We start from the raw sequence: 15,826 nt of genomic DNA on the forward strand, positions 1-15,826 counted from the left end.
TCCCCGGCTACTTCTCAAGCATGGCTCTGATTATATCTACCTCCTGATTTACCCTCAAGTGTTCTTTATGGCCTAGAAGAAAAAGGCCAAATCTTACTCATCTTTTTGTACTCAGGAGCTGGCATAAGCCTGGAGTATAGTAGGCAGCAGATGAACATTTGCTGAATGAACTGAACTGCATTACAGAAGTCAACGCGTACAAGGCATCAGTAGTGCGTAGGAAGCAAGGTACACAATAGATGTTTGTTTCTCATCACTTTCCTTCCCACGTGGCCTCAGCCTACCTCTCCTACTTCCTGCCGCACCACTGCGACTTGAAGCGTCATCGACTCTTGCAACTGCGTGTACACAGCGTACATTTCTGTGCTTATGGGTCTTTTACTATGCTGCTATTTCCTTCTTCAGTGCAGTTTCTTCATTAAATGCATCATCCTTGCCCAAATCTAGAGAAACTGATACATATTCCTGGTGATGTTGGTCCAAATCTCCTCTGTAATGAGCCATGGCTTTTATATTAAAATAGTTTGATCTTGTGGGGCATTTCTGGCACCTTTCATATGCAATCACTTTTTCTATCATAACTGGAAAAGCTCCTGAAAGTGAATTAAAACATACTTCCATTTACTGATGCAAGCACTCCTTTCTAATACTCAGAATCATTAGTAAATGAGCAAATGATTAAACTTTTGGATTTAAGTAGTTTTAATATATGTGTATCTGATTGTTTGGCATTTTATTTCATTACATCACCCGGTACAGTACAGGAAGTCTAGAAGACACTTTAGAAATTTTTTTATAATCAGAAGAAGGGTGGATGATTTGTTTATCTCAGGAAGACTCAGCCCTAGGCTACTGATATATGTGCAATTCTCCCAGCCACTTCCACACAATTTTAAAAACATGAATGCCGGGAATGGTACTATTGACAGTAATAGCAGGACAAGGAGTCTCTGGAGGAGTCTCTGAAGGAGTCTCTGGGGGAATAAACAAAGATACTTGTGCAATGTTGGAGATTTCTGACTTCAGATTGACCTTGTCAACAGCCTGTATAGCAATGAAGAGATCTGTGCCATTTGTAAAAGGGATGTTTTCTGGTTTGAACACAAAGACTTCCTCTGAGTTAGCCTCCTTTGGGATGAGATCAGTCGTGTTGACTTGAAGTGAATCGTTGAACTTATCTCTGAGATCAAGAATATCTGTGCTTATTCCAATGATGTATTTGTCAGCTAAAAAAAAAAAGATGTGACTTGTCATCTTCAAGTCTTAAAGAAACCTAAGAAATCTGTTAGAAACAGTATCACCGTCCCATAAAATTCTAATGAATAAATATAATTGATGGTCCATTATTTACAAGAATTAGTATCTTTTTTTTCTTCTTGTTTTTGTATCCTGACAGAGTGATAAATGTAACACTGGATTAGGCTTGACTTACATAAAGCCTTAGTCTGCATTTCTGGGCATAGCACCTAGTTGAGAGAGGAGGTTGTTGAAATACTGCTTATTATTTTATTATTTGTAGAGTTTCTGGTACTGGTGCTTCTCAAACTTGAATTTACGTACACAGCATCCAGCTTTGGTAGGTCTGAAGTGAGGCCCAAGGTTCTACATCTCTAACAAGCATTCATGGGATGCCCACCCTGCTGTCCACAGACATTACTCTAAGAGGCAGAATCTGGAGGAACCTGAGGTTTCTTCCAAAGGACAGCTCTGCACCATAGATATCTGTGCTTTATTCCCATCCTATCTAGGAGCCATCACAAAAATTGGGGTTTATCAAAGCACAGTTTGGCACTTTTTCAGGAAAAAAACTGAGGATTGCCTATTCTTGGTTGAAACATCTCATATCTAAAGTAGGCCAGTTTTTCAGATTCTAAACTTCTCATATTTAAAAATCTCTAGCTTTCATCTCAGAGAATGTTCAAGATCCCTCCTGCCTTCTGCCCTCCACATGCATCATAACGTGCCTGCCTGCCTCACACCCTCTGCCCCTCTGCTTGGCTGCTCAACTCTCTTACAGGGTCCACACCCCGCTCAGCTTACCTCTTCCATGGTCATAATCATCCCCAGGAGCTGTCCAAGTCAGATTAATGAGATTGTCCCCTTGGATTTTCGCCTTTAGGTCAGTGATTTTACAAGGTGGAAAGAGGTCAGGAATGGGAGCCTGTGGGACCTCGGAGGCCACAAATGAACCTCCCGAGGCTGTTCTGCTGAAATACACTTGGTTGCCTTGAAGATCGTCCTCATTAATTTCAGGTCTCGGTGGATTCCATTTTACTTCCCCTGCATTAAAAAATTTCTCAATACACAGCAAACAACTCTGTGAAATGGCTGTCCTTCCCTTTGTTTTGTAACGGATTACCTTCTTCCTAGTCTTCCCATCCCCTTCTTTCCTCCCAAACACAAAATTTACTTTAGCTATTTGTTGTAAAGCTTCCAAATCAGGTTGCATCCGAGGGAAAAAAGCAAAGAGAGAATCACCGTTCTTTCTCTCACAGATATTTATTTCCTGAATATTCAGTGGAATGGCTTCTGCAATCGATTTTCATGTTCTGGAATTGTTCTTTTCTTATCTTTTGGCCTCTCCTGACCTTAATCTTCCACAAGGTCAGTTTAAATACTGCCTCTGTTTTAAACCTTTTCAGACCACCTCAAACCACCTAGGTAATACTGTGGGTTTCATTGTCTTTCTTATTTATTTGTTAATCAATTATATGGGCCTTCAAGAATTACCTTGATAATTTATTTGGTGTGTTTTTCTCTCTTTCTTTGTGTTTGTGTTTTATCTTTCTTATTAGATGGCAGTTTCTTACAAAATATTTTATATTAGGGGTTCTAAGTTGTATACTTTTGAAAAACTTGATTTTCTCAATGAGTGCATGAAAACCTAGTTCTTGTAGTAATTCCAATTTGCTTCATTTTCTTGTTGAAAGGTTGTATAAAAATCATTCTGGAATTCAAAAAAATACCCCCTCTTGCTCATCAGTGGGGTTCTCAGGCTCTTTTCGATAAAAAATATTCCATAATACTTAACATGACATTACTCAGGCTTTACTTTCTCATAAACTCTACTTCTATAGCCCTTAAAAATTTTTGTCTGTAAAGACAGATTGACAATCATACCCATTAATCTGATCTTGGGCAAAGATGAAGTGAATCCTTTAGCAGGTTTAAATTTAGTTCAATTCACCAGTAGAGACTGTCTCTCTTGGTATCAAGGCTCAACAGGGGGTGAAGGGAAGAACATGGCATCCCAGTGCCAATCCAGTTGCTAATGCTGTTAGTAATGTGGACCAATAACCTCTCTAGCCTCTATTTCCCCATCTGTAAAATGGGATAATTAAGAGAAAGAGATCTACTAATACAACACTGAACATAATGCTAGATGTAGCCACTATACCAGTCTCCTGCGACTTCTTTCCCTAACTCAAAAAGGAGGGCAGGTGAGAATAAAATAAGCTGAGATGTTTAAAAGAGCTTTGGAAGCAATGATGTCTTTTAAAGCATTTTTCTTCCTATGACCACCTTTGCATGAGGATGCATCACGTTTCAGAATCCTCCCTTTACTGAGCACAGCCCAAGTAAAGAGACAACTGGAGGTTTCTTGGAGGAGCTGTTCTTACTACACAACAGTGCTGGGGCAGGAGCTGTCCAGAGTAGAATGGAGACCGATGGAAAACACATCCCGAAACTTATCAGGACTCAGTCTGAGTCCTGATTCCAGCTCTAGTCCAGGCAAAGTGTTTCTAACCAAGATGAGCATGGCACTATTTCTTGGAGTACAATTTTCCCACATGCTCACATGTGGGCGCAGCGTGCTGGCTGTGTCAGTTCACTTGCTGTTCTCCCTGGTCTGAGCAGGGAAGAGGAGGAAAGGGGGGCAGTAGGGTTATGGTGATATTGATGTGGATAACAAGCCCCAAATTGCTATTTTTTGATTCTGTGGAAATGCCTTTATCAGTAGAAAAAGCTTCATTACAAAATACTTTAAAATTATTACAAGTAATAACATTTATTGAACACATTATTTACCAGCAACAGCTTACTCGATGTATTTTCTTTTTCGTTCCTCGTGTCTATCCCATGAGGCAGTTACCATTATTACCTATTTTATAATTGAGGTAAGTGAAGCACAAGAGATCACCTAGAACACTTTATTTGGTAGGGGCTGGGATTTGAACCAAGGCAGTCAAAATCTACATTCAACCTAGCAGTTTTCAACTAGGGGCTGTTTTGCCACCTAGAAGACAGTGGATCATGACTGGAGACATTTTTGATTGTCTTGACTGTGGGAGCTGCTTCAGATTTCTAGTGAATAGAAACCAGAAATGCTGCTAAATATGCTACAATCCACAGGACGGCCCTTCACAGCAAGGAATTATGTGGCCCAAAATGTCAACAGTGCCAAGGTTGAAAACCCCTGATTTAATTCTACATGATTTTCTCCATAAGTTTAATGGTTTCCTTTTGATTCCAAGCCTTTTACTCAAGCAAGGTGTGTTATCATAGATTACTTACCATTCTCAATCCAGCCAGGTATGTACATGACTCCACTCTGCTGAGGTATCACCCTCTGAGATGCCGTATTCACTCCTCCCAGAGCCCACACTTTTACACTGTATCTACCGTTTGTATCGTAAGTTGTAAAATACCTTGAATAGATACCATCATTCTTAGTAGCATCAGCACCTTGACAGGGAAATGAAGGAGTCAGTGAATATCCTAAAGGTAACTGGGCATTTGTATATTTCCAACTCATACGGGGGTTCAAATTTTTCACAGCAAACGTAATCTGATATTATCTCCAAGAGAGTTTAGGATTTGACTATGTTAAGGACGAGGTATAATTCTTTTACCAGTGAGTTTGTGTGTGTGTGTGTGTGTGTGTGTGTGTGTGTGTGTGTGTGCAATTTCATATGTGTACATCCTGTCTTCCTGAGTTGTTGTCTTTTGTTTTGAAATTAGAGGTCAAGTCATGTGTCTCTGTTACATCCAACATAGTACAAGGTAACTACCCAGTAAGTATCTGTTGAACTGAATTGAATCACTGTATGTTACTGGTGAGAAAAAGCATTACATGATCATTTTTTAAAATGTATCAGTTTTCCCCAAGGTAGAATTAATTAGGAAATTTATTTACAGAATTTGTTCTATTAAGGTTACTTGCTTCACAGTAAATAGTCAAGTTCCTTCTAAAAGTAAATGTAGATTTTTCTTTCTCTCTCCCTGTTAGACATCTTACATACAAAAATAATAGGCAGAATTTTTACCTTGGGTGCAAGATCATATAGAAACCACATAGATATGAGTCACATGTAACCATACTTGAATCCATCTCTGCTGCTTTCTAAATGTGAAAACCTGTTTCTTCATCTGTAATGTGGGGTTAATAATATATCAAAAGTGTGTGGTGAAGATAAAAAAAAAAGATCTATTTATCTATGTCTCCATCCATCTATCTAATTTTCACACAAATTCCTAACACAAAATAGCTACTCATTCTTCTCCTCCCCTTTTGAGGGGTGTGGAATACCCACTGACAACTCCTCGGAGTCTCTGAGCCTGTTGAGTTTGAGCTACTGATGTGTCTGGTCTTTAAAGAAGTGAAGGTTGGCCTGTTTCTGTTTTCCAATGTTTTGAAATATAGGAATTGTGGGGCAGCAGAGAGCTCCCCCAGCCAGAACCCCGGTGCTGGACTCCCTGCTTCTAACTGTCCTCATCACATCATGCCCTCCTGCTGTTCCCTGGTTGCCTTCTGGAAAAGAAAGGTATCTTCCTCAGTTCCTTGGGTAGTTGGTTACCTGCTCCATTGTCCAATAATTCCAATGTAACTGTTTTCCCATTCACTGATTCTATCAGGGCTGTGACCTTGGCCCTGAGAACTGGCAAGTCTCCTTGGCGAATCTTTGCATAAACTACCATTGGGTGAGGGAATTTGCCTGTGTCTTTGTTCATTTTAGAGGTCACTGTAACTGGAGGCAAGGTAGCACTTGATGCACGGGAGGTGACAGTCAAAGTCAGGGTTTGTGAGCTTGCTTGCAGGCTGTACTTCCAAGTGCCAACCTGTCCAAAACAAATGGAGACGTTTCCAGTTAACAACCTTAGGTAATACAGACCTGACTTCAGGGCCACCTACAGGAAGAGCCCATCCGATACAGGTACATGGCAAGCTTATCTAAGATACTTGATCCTCTCTCAGCCAAGGGAAACTCTGGTGAATTTGGACTAACTTAGTTCTTATTGTCAAGAAAATCCTAGTTGGGGTAAATGAGGTCTGAAAGCTGTGTCATTATCACAGCCCTGGCTTCTCAAGGGCAGGATTCAATTGACAGGTTCCTGAGACAGAGGAAATAGTTTTCATGGTGCCAAAGCGTCAAGGATCATTACGCATCTTGCCTGCTGTGTAATCAGAAGGTTCTCCTTTTACTACCTGGAGAAAATGTCACCAATGTTCTTCTTGACTTTTTCGTGATTTACTATCACACTGAGTGATTTCCATTGGATGGTGATTTTTCCTTGTTCTCTCTTTTATTCAGTACTGGCTCTTTTTTAGCAACCACCCTCATTTAAAAAGCTACAGAATATTTATTTATAATTATTACAGCTTATTCTGCAAAAGTTTTACTTTATCTTGTCAAATTGTGTGAAGGCAAAAAGCCGGGTCCATACCTTGGCAATGCCTGGGATTTGGAGGTAGGCCATTTTGGTTTGCTTGTCCACTACAAAGCCATCTTGTTTCTTTCCACTGGGATCCCAGAGAAGGATTTGAGGGGGAGCAGTTGTCCAGGTGATGAGAAACAAAGTGTCTTTTCCCACAGTGCTGTCCACAATCACTGTGCCGTTCATCCACTGACTGTTCTGGAGGGTTAATCCCTTACTCTCAAGCTGTTAAGAAAAACAACTCTTTACTTTCTAGAGAATATAGCTCCCATCACAGTCTCTTCCATTCTGCCTTCAGCTCTCAGTTGCCCCCATTAAAAAGGGCTCAGTGATGCCTGAGCTCTTGGTTTGATATTTAGGATCTATTATGATCCAATTCTAAATTACTATTCCAGCCTTAGCGTCCACAATGTTGATTCCTACATTGCTGATTCAAACCAGACCACTTCCCCAAATGATTCTCATGAACTCCTGTCTCTATGACTGTCACATTCTCTGCTTTTCCTGGAAGTCTGTATGTTCATCTCCATTTGTCTAAGCCTTACCTATCTTTCGAAATTCAGTTCAAAAGTCACTTTCTCCATGAAGCTCTCACTGATGTCCATCTCACCTACAGCTGAGAATAGTGTCTCCCTCCTTTCATCTCCATCAATCCTTTGTTTCTATCACTCCTTTGATGTCCTCACACTGCATCTTGCCTTATACCTACTGCTATACACAGCTCATCTTGTTACCAGATTATAAACTCTTACGGGGATTGAGTAGGACTTATTTTCACCCACATATGAATTGTCTGAATTGCAATGAATGAATTGCTAGGTCAAGTATTACTGAAGTCCTTATGAAGATAAATGAAATAAGTCAGTGGCTGAGGCCGATTTGTTGTTTGGAGCAGAATGAAGGAGTGGTGGAGCAGAGGTAGAGGCAGAGAAAGTGTGATTTTGAGGATCATTTCCTAGATAATTATTAATGGTCCTTAAATTGAGATCCTTTAGAAGATAGGGTGGCCTGATCATGGAGCCAGACCTTCTAGTTTTGTAGGTAGATTGTGATCTAGGGTGTGGAGAAAGTGAGGGGTCCTGAGAGCTGATTCTTATCAGGGGGGTAAATGAGTCCTGCCCATGTGTCTCTCTCTCTTTTGGATTTCTTAAATGCAAAAGTAATGGGCAGAAACTGCTTGACTGTGAACTTGCCATTTCACCAGTTTACTTGCTTTTCTAATACATGTTCCTCCCACTTCCAAACTGGGCTCTTGAGTTGATATTCCAAATCTGAGTTAGGATAACCCAAATGAGTATAATTGCTGTCTTCCTTGCCTGAACAAATGCTACATCGATAGACCAGAAAGCCTGTTGTTTTGAATTCTGTCATTATTTGGCTTTGACGTTACATTATTCCTTTACTTTTATTCACAATTAAAGTTACAACTCACACAGGTGTGGTGCTGATTGGTCACTCGCTCTAGCTTAAAATTCATGTGAATAATGTTTACTACTGTTAGAGAAGAGTCATTAAAATTACATTTGTCCTTTTTAAAAAATTGTCCCGAGACTTCTGAAATAAATTTGGTTTTCTTGAGATTTTAGAACGAGAAGGGCCCATGGAAGTTTCCTGGTTCATGTCTGACTGAGAAACTGAGGTGCAGGGTAAAGTTCTTCGCCCACGGTCACGGCGTCAATGACAGACCCAGGAACAAGATGCAAGTTTCTGGGTTGACAACATGGACTCCTTCCAGTACAAATCACTTTCCATCCATTATATGAAAATCTTGGCCAATACCAGGGACTTGAGGTAATGGAAAATAGTTCAAGAAATCCCTGAACACTTGTCCCAGAAAATTCAAACTGACACGATCCCCTCTGAAGAAAATTCTGAGCCAATTATATTGCTGCGGGCGCTCCTTAACAGATGTTTAAAAAGACCCATTCTTGGACCCATTCTGTTTTAACGTTTCTGATTTCTAAGAGGATATCACTTAGTATTGTTCCCAGACAAGTAAACACTAACTGCCTTCTTTAAGTGAGTAGCGTTGCATTGTAGGAATGTTTAGTATCAGGCTGAAATTTCTATTTTATTTTTAATTCGCTGCTAGAAGAATGTAGAACTTAAAACTTTTAAACATTAAACTCTCTGTCTTGGCTATGATTATTTGTAAACAAGAAAAACTAAAGAGGAAAGACTCTGACCTGGATGGAGCGCTGGGAGACAGCTTTGTTTCCTGACGAGAGGGCGCCAAATGCATCAATGAGGCCATTGTTCTGAGCCTGATCTGAAGCATATGTCTGTAAACCACCTAAAATGCAGCGACATTATCAGAGGCTATATTCCAGAAAGCAAGTATTTGCAACATTTTAGCTATTGTAAACATAGCAGAATACACAAACATGAATGTCCTATTGTGTTATTAAAGTATTAACAGATCAACGGCAAATAAGAGTCCAGATTAGCTCAGAAGCTGATACTAAATTTTTAATCCCACTAAATAGTAGCTTTAGCATCATCTTAGTTATTGGACCACTTCAGCTCTCTGGAAGGCAGCCACGAACCTCTGACAGACCAAAACTGGTAACTGAAACCTCATGCAGTAAGGGTCCTGTACTTCCACATGAGAGACTCCATCAAGCCTGACTCTGAGCCTACTGATTTATTCTTATTTTAGACAAAATCTTAGCGAGTTTGACTTTCAGGTTTTCTCCCAAATCAGAAAAGATGTTATAACAGCAGGAAATAACAGGTGACTAGGGACAGTTATAGGAAAGTATCATCTGTAGTAAACATGAGATTATATACCAGGCCATGCAGTCTCGGGCTGTTTAGAGCAGGTGTAACTAAGATAGTTGACGTGAAAGCACTTTTAAATTGTTAATGTCATCCAAAGTCTAAGGAGAGTGTTTTGGTCATCCCGTTGGGGCCTCACCCAGATCTCTTTGTCTGGGCTGGTGCATCTCTCCCCAGCTGCTGTAGGCGTTAGTGACTAATGGCATGGAGCTGCCTTCTTTTCCAGAGAACTGCCTTACCAAATGGGGCCACCCTAGCTAGAGAAATTACATGGCCCCTCACCTCTGTCCTGCCCTGACAGTCCATAGCCATTGACTGATGGATGCCATGGTACAAAAGGTTAGCCCTTTTTCAAGATTGGACCAAGCATGTGATCCAACCGAATGAAGAGCCCGCTGTGGGATGAGGCTTCAGCTAGCCTCTAAGTTCACATCTGTGCTTAGCTCCTTCCCTTGCCCCATCCTGCTCCCCACTGTCCCTTTCTCCTCAGAGCTCTCCCTCTATGAATCATGTGCACCCAAACCCCTGTCTCAAGCTCTGCTTCTTGGAAACCAGCCTAAACCAGGAAGTGTTAGGGGCAAACAGTCCTGTCATTTCAGCTGGCTCAGAAGGCAACACAGCATAATAATTGACACCCATCATGCTGGCCCTAAGTGAAAAAAAGTTTTTTCATAAAAACCTACTCTGCTGAAGCAGCCAGATTCATATAGGACCCATTTTAACCACCTGTCTGTATGTAGAAAATAGAAGCACAGTAGTTTTACAAAGAAACTGCATTGTACTCTGCATCTTCGGAGTGCCCTTCTGTTTGATTCAGCAGGCCCTTTGCCCTTCCCTGCTACTTCTTGTTCAAGTCCCAATTCAGATATCATCTTCCTAGACACCTCCTTCCCCTGATAAAGTCTGGGCTCCCTTCTTGGTGCCTCATTGTACCCTCTGTCGCAAATAGAGCACTCGTATCATGGTATTATATAGTTAGTGGCTTGTCCTCTGTCTCTCCTGGGTCTCCCGGGAGCTGCCAACTGAAGGTGAGTGGTTGCTGGCTAACCTCCTAGATTCTTTCCAGTCCTTATAAAGTGTCTGGGAAGAGTCTTATGTTCTCTCTGGTGCTGGTGCCATCTTCTCCAGATGGCTTTAATCCTAGAACCAAGGCTTTAAAATAAATGTGTGCAGTCAGTTCTAAAGGTCATTTAGGGGCAAGGGCAGCTAGCTGGTCAATAAGTTTGCTCTCCCATCTGTCCCTGACCCATCCTTCCCCTACTGCCCAGTGCACCGGATCTCACAGTCCAGTGGAAGAGAAAACACAGTGGACTCAGCAGAGCACCCTTCACCTGTCATTTTAGACAGCTCCTCTAGTTCCTTCGCTGCAGAGGGTCCTAGGGCGACTGTGTGGATGATGGCTCCACTTCGTTTCACATCATTAAGGCATGTGCTTATAGTGTTGTCCTCCCCATCGGTCAGTAACACGATTTCAGATCCGTCTGTTGGGTATTTCTTCTTAATCACCTAAGGACATAATTTAAGCATAAGTTATCAGACTCAGGGTGGCCAGTGTGTTTGGAAAAACTTCATTTAAAGGCAATGATCACTAGAAATGAAACTGAATTAGCAATTAAAAAAACCTCCCTACAAATAAAAATCCAGGACCAGATGGCTTCACTGGGGAATTCTACCAAACACACAAAAAAGAACTCATACCAGTCCTTCTCAAACTCTTCCAGAAGACTGAAAAGGAGGGAATACTCCCCAACTCATTCTATGAAGCCAGCATCACCCTGATACCAAAACCAGGCAAAGACACTACCAAAAAAGAAAATTATAGGCCAATATCACTGATGAACATATATGCAAAAATCCTCACCAAAATACTAGCAAATAGAATCCAACAACACATAAAAAAGATTATACATCATGGTCAAGAGGGCTTCATCCCAGGGACACAAGGGTGGTTCAACATATGCAAATCAATCAATGTAATACATCACATCAACAAGAGAAAGGACAGAAACCAGATGATCATCTCAAAAGATGCAGAAAAAGCACTTGATGAAATTCAACAACCATTTATGATAAAAACTCTCACCAAAGTGGGTATAGAGGGAACACATCTCAACATTATAAAAGCTATATATGACAAACCTACAGCCAGTATAGTACTCAACAGTGAAAAACTCAAAAGCTTCCCAATAAAATCTGGGACAAGACAAGGATGCCCACTATCACCACTCCCATTCAACATAGTCTTGGAAGTCCTAGCCACAGCAATCAGGCAAGAGAGAGAAATAAAAGGGATCCAAACTGGAAAAGAAGAGGTCAAAGTGTCACTGTATGCCAACGACATGTTACTATATATAGAAAACCCTAAAAGGTCCACACAAAAACTACTAGAAATAATCAAAGAGTTCAGCAAGGTAGCAGGTTACAAGATTAACATTCAAAAATCAGTTGCATTTCTTTACACTAATGATGAATCAACAGAAAAAGAAAGTAAAGAAACAATCCCCTTTAAAATAGCACCCAAAGTAATAAAATACCTAGGAGTAAATCTAACCAATGAGGTGAAAGAATTATACACAGAAAACTATAAAACACTGATTAAGGAAATTAAAGAAGACTTTAAAAAAATGGAATGATATCCCATGCTCTTGGATTGGAAGAATCATATTGTTAAAATGGTCACACTGCCCAAGGCAATCTACAGATTTGATGCAATCCCTATCAAATTACCCAGGACATATTTCACAGAACTAGAACAAATCATAATAAAATTTATAGGGAACAACAAAAGAGCTAGAATTGCCAAAGCATTACTGAAGAGAAAGAAAGAGGCTGGAGGAATAACTCTCCCAGACTTCAGACAATACTATAGAGCTACAGTCATCAAGACAGCATGGTATTGGTACAAAAACAGACATATAGACCAATGGAACAGAACAGAGAGCCCAGAAATGAACCCACAAACTTTTGGTCAACTAATCTTTGACAAAGGAGGCAAGAATATACAATGGAATAAAGACAGTCTCTTCAGCAAATGGTGTTGGGAAAACTGGACAGCAGCATATAAAGCAATGAAGCTAGAACACTCCCTTACAACATACACACACACACACAAAAAACTCAAAATGGATCAAAGACTTAAACATAAGACAAGATACAATAAACTTCCTAGAAGAAAATATAGGCAAAACATTATCTGACATACATCTCAAAAATGTTCTCCTAGAACAGTCTACTCAAGCAATAGAAATAAAAGCAAGAATAAACAAATGGGACCTAATGAAACTTACAAGCTTCTGCACAGCAAAGGAAACCATAAGTAAAACAAAACGACAACCTATGGAATGGGAGAACATTTTTGCTGATGAAACCGACAAAGGCTTGATCTACAGAATATATAAGCAGCTCATACGATTTAATAAGAAAAAAAAAACCCAATCCAAAAAAGGGCAAAAGAACTAAACAAGCAATTCTCCAAGGAAGAAATACAAATGATCAATATGCACATGAAAAAATGCTCAATACCACTAATTATCAGAGAAATGCAAATCAAAACTGTGATGAGGTATCACCTCACACCAGTCAGAATGGCCATCATTCAAAAGTCCACAAATGACAAATGCTGGAGAGGCTGTGGAGAAAGGGGAACCCTCCTATACTGTTGGTGGGAATGCAGTTTGGTGCAGCAACTGTGGAAAACAGTATGGAGATTCCTCAAACGACTAGGAATAGACTTACTGTATGACCCAGGAATCCCGCTCCTGGGCATATATCCAGAAGGAACCCTACTTCAAAATGACACCTGCACCCCAATGTTCATAGCAGCACCATTTACAATAGCCAAGACATGGAAACAGCCTAAATGACCATCAACAGATGACTGGATAAAGAAGAAGTGGTATATTTATACAATGGAATACTATTCAGCCATATAAATGACAACATAATGCCTTTTGCATCAACATGGATACTCCTGGAGAATGTCATTCTAAGTGAAGTAAGCCAGAAAGAGAAAGAAAAATACCATATGAGATTGCTCATATGCGGAATCTAAAAAATAAATAAATAAATAAATAAATAAATAAATAAATAAATAAATAAATAAATAAATAGAAAACAGAAACAGACTCATAGACATAGAATACAAATTTGTGGTTGCCAAGGGGGCCGGGGGTGGAAAGGGACAGATGGGGATTTCAAACTGTAGACTATATAAACAAGTTAACACTGTATAGCACAGGGAAATATATACAAGATCTTATGGTAGCTCACAGAGAAAATAATGTGACAATGAATATATATATGCTCATGTATAACTGAAAAATTGTGCTCTACACTGGAATTTGACACAACATTGGAAAATGACTATAACTCAATAAAAAAAAATATTAAAAAAAAAAGGCAATGAGAAGAGAAATTCCGGGGGGGAAGGAACAGAAGTGTCTGGGAATGGTCAGATCTCTGTCTCTCTCACTTGAAATGGTACAATTTTAAATCTGCAGCATTCATCAAGCTTGACAGTGGTCCTTTCTCTCTGTTATCCTGCTGCAGAGAAGGCTCTATAAGGTCAGATGCAGGGCAGTTCCAGGGACGCCCAGCACTGGAGAAGCAGAAGAGAAGGTTCTTCTAGTTTCCTTCCTGTGATCTCTCCTTGTCCGGCCTTCAGAGGTTCCCAGATGCCTTCAGAAACCACCCTCATGTAATGAGGGTAATACTGGGGGATATTAGACTCAGGGCAGATTTTAGCCTGTGTGATGTTCACCAGTCTGACCATACCAGCTGTTTATTGGTTCTGATTGGCCAGTACTCAGGTCACATGAATTATTAAAATTTGTAATATCCCCTCTGCTTAAAGCAAAGCATTTTGCTCATCTAAATCCCCAGTTCCTAGTTGTCCTACGACGTCTCTGTCTTAACTATTCCTGATTGACACAGATTACAATTTTTTACATGGTATAGTGAGACTACTGCTTCTCCCAATGTTGGGTAAGATTGTGATAGAGGAAAAATTAGATGAAAGACTAGTGCTATCCATTTAAGAAGAGGAAGGCAAGAACTCACGCTCCCCTAAAGAGGGTGGAAAGAGGGACCCAGAAGTAGGGGAAAAAGGCAATCAAACCTAAGTAACCCCCCTCTCTGGACTAGACTCTCAGAAAGAGCAGGCCCTCATCAGTAGGTTGGAAGGAAAGCTGGGCACAGAGGTGCCTCTGGCCCACTCCGAGGCAAGAGAGCAGAGCTGGGACTGCTGCCGTGGGAAGAAGCCTAGAGCCCAGGAGCCTGTCCAGGGTGGCTGTGGCCTCAGTCTGACCAAGCTGCAGGGCCTGGGAGGCCAGAGAACGGGCTCAGTTTGGATTCCCTTGTCCCCTTCCCCACCACTGCTACGTGCTGTGGAAAACAGGCAGAAGTTCCCACATACCCCAGAGGGGAAGTAGAAGGCAGTTGACTTGAGAGTCGGTGGGCAAGAGGACAGTTCATCTTGCCATGGAGGCCGAGGGCTGGACGTAGAGTGTGGGGATGCTCACAACTCTGCTCCAACAATGAGACCAGAGTGGGGCTGAGACAGCTGGGGAGACCAGTGGTCCATGATCAAGCTAAGAAAACAAGCAAAGTGGCCCCAGCTCAGCAGACCCACTGCCAGACTGACCAGGGTCCTGCACCAGGGGCCAGGGGACTTGAGACAGCACAGGATCCATGGCCCTTTATCTCATCACCCTGAAGTCACACACAAGCTCTTCCTGCTCCCACACCCAGACTCTACAAGGCAGGAGGACCATGTAAACCCCAGCTGTCTCTCTCACCCGTTTGAGTGGGAAACGTAGAACCAGAAGTTCTTTCTTCACCACCAGGCCACCTGGCATTAGTCACTTCCCCTCAGGCTTTGCATGGCAGAAGTTTAGTATGCCCCGTCAGTGATTTCATTGTCAGTTTCCCTCCCTTATTTGCTTCTTTAATCAAAGCTTGGGTGAGTGACAGAGGCAAGAGAACGTAGACGTACACAGGCGTCTGGAGAGGGGTTTTGCAGCTGACTTTCAAAGCAGAATAAAAGGGCCAGAGGGACAGGCTGCATGTGAGGGAACGGCTGAGTCCGCTGTCAACATGAAACAATGTGAGCTGGAAACTAAATGTTCCTGCTTCTGCTTGGGAATCAGGAACAGCCCCCAATGACATGTTGTGCTCCACAGCAGGCAGGAGGGCAGACCGGGCCAAGACCTTAGACCAGCTAGCTTCTTTCGGCCTCTTATTCTTTATTTTATGGCCCTAAATAGCCTCTAAATAAATATAGAATATTCTCTTCGATATTTGGAGCAATTAAGCATCAATTGTGATCGAATAACTCAATTCAATTTTATTGGCTGAGAACCTCCTGTATAAAAGATATCGTACCAGCAGCCTG

At 41.2% G+C, this 15,826-nt stretch overlaps 1 protein-coding gene across 1 annotated transcript in view; it reads right to left on the minus strand.

Annotated features, from left to right (window-relative positions):
* Positions 1 to 754: 754 nt before the first annotated feature.
* The window catches only part of CLCA1 (chloride channel accessory 1), a 30,005-nt gene continuing 14,933 nt past the window's right edge, over positions 755 to 15,826 (minus strand). Inside the window, exons 8-14 of the mRNA XM_010974675.3 lie at positions 10,767 to 10,941; positions 8,844 to 8,950; positions 6,667 to 6,882; positions 5,799 to 6,060; positions 4,516 to 4,686; positions 2,041 to 2,280; positions 755 to 1,226 (exon numbers count right to left, since the gene is read on the minus strand). Of these exons, the coding sequence (XP_010972977.3) occupies positions 850 to 1,226; positions 2,041 to 2,280; positions 4,516 to 4,686; positions 5,799 to 6,060; positions 6,667 to 6,882; positions 8,844 to 8,950; positions 10,767 to 10,941 (1,548 nt within the window). The 3' untranslated portion in view covers positions 755 to 849. The remainder of the gene's footprint in view (positions 1,227 to 2,040; positions 2,281 to 4,515; positions 4,687 to 5,798; positions 6,061 to 6,666; positions 6,883 to 8,843; positions 8,951 to 10,766; positions 10,942 to 15,826) is intronic.

The sequence above is a fragment of the Camelus dromedarius genome, chromosome 14 (assembly GCF_036321535.1).
Source record: "Camelus dromedarius isolate mCamDro1 chromosome 14, mCamDro1.pat, whole genome shotgun sequence".
Taxonomy (NCBI): Eukaryota; Metazoa; Chordata; class Mammalia; order Artiodactyla; family Camelidae; genus Camelus; species Camelus dromedarius.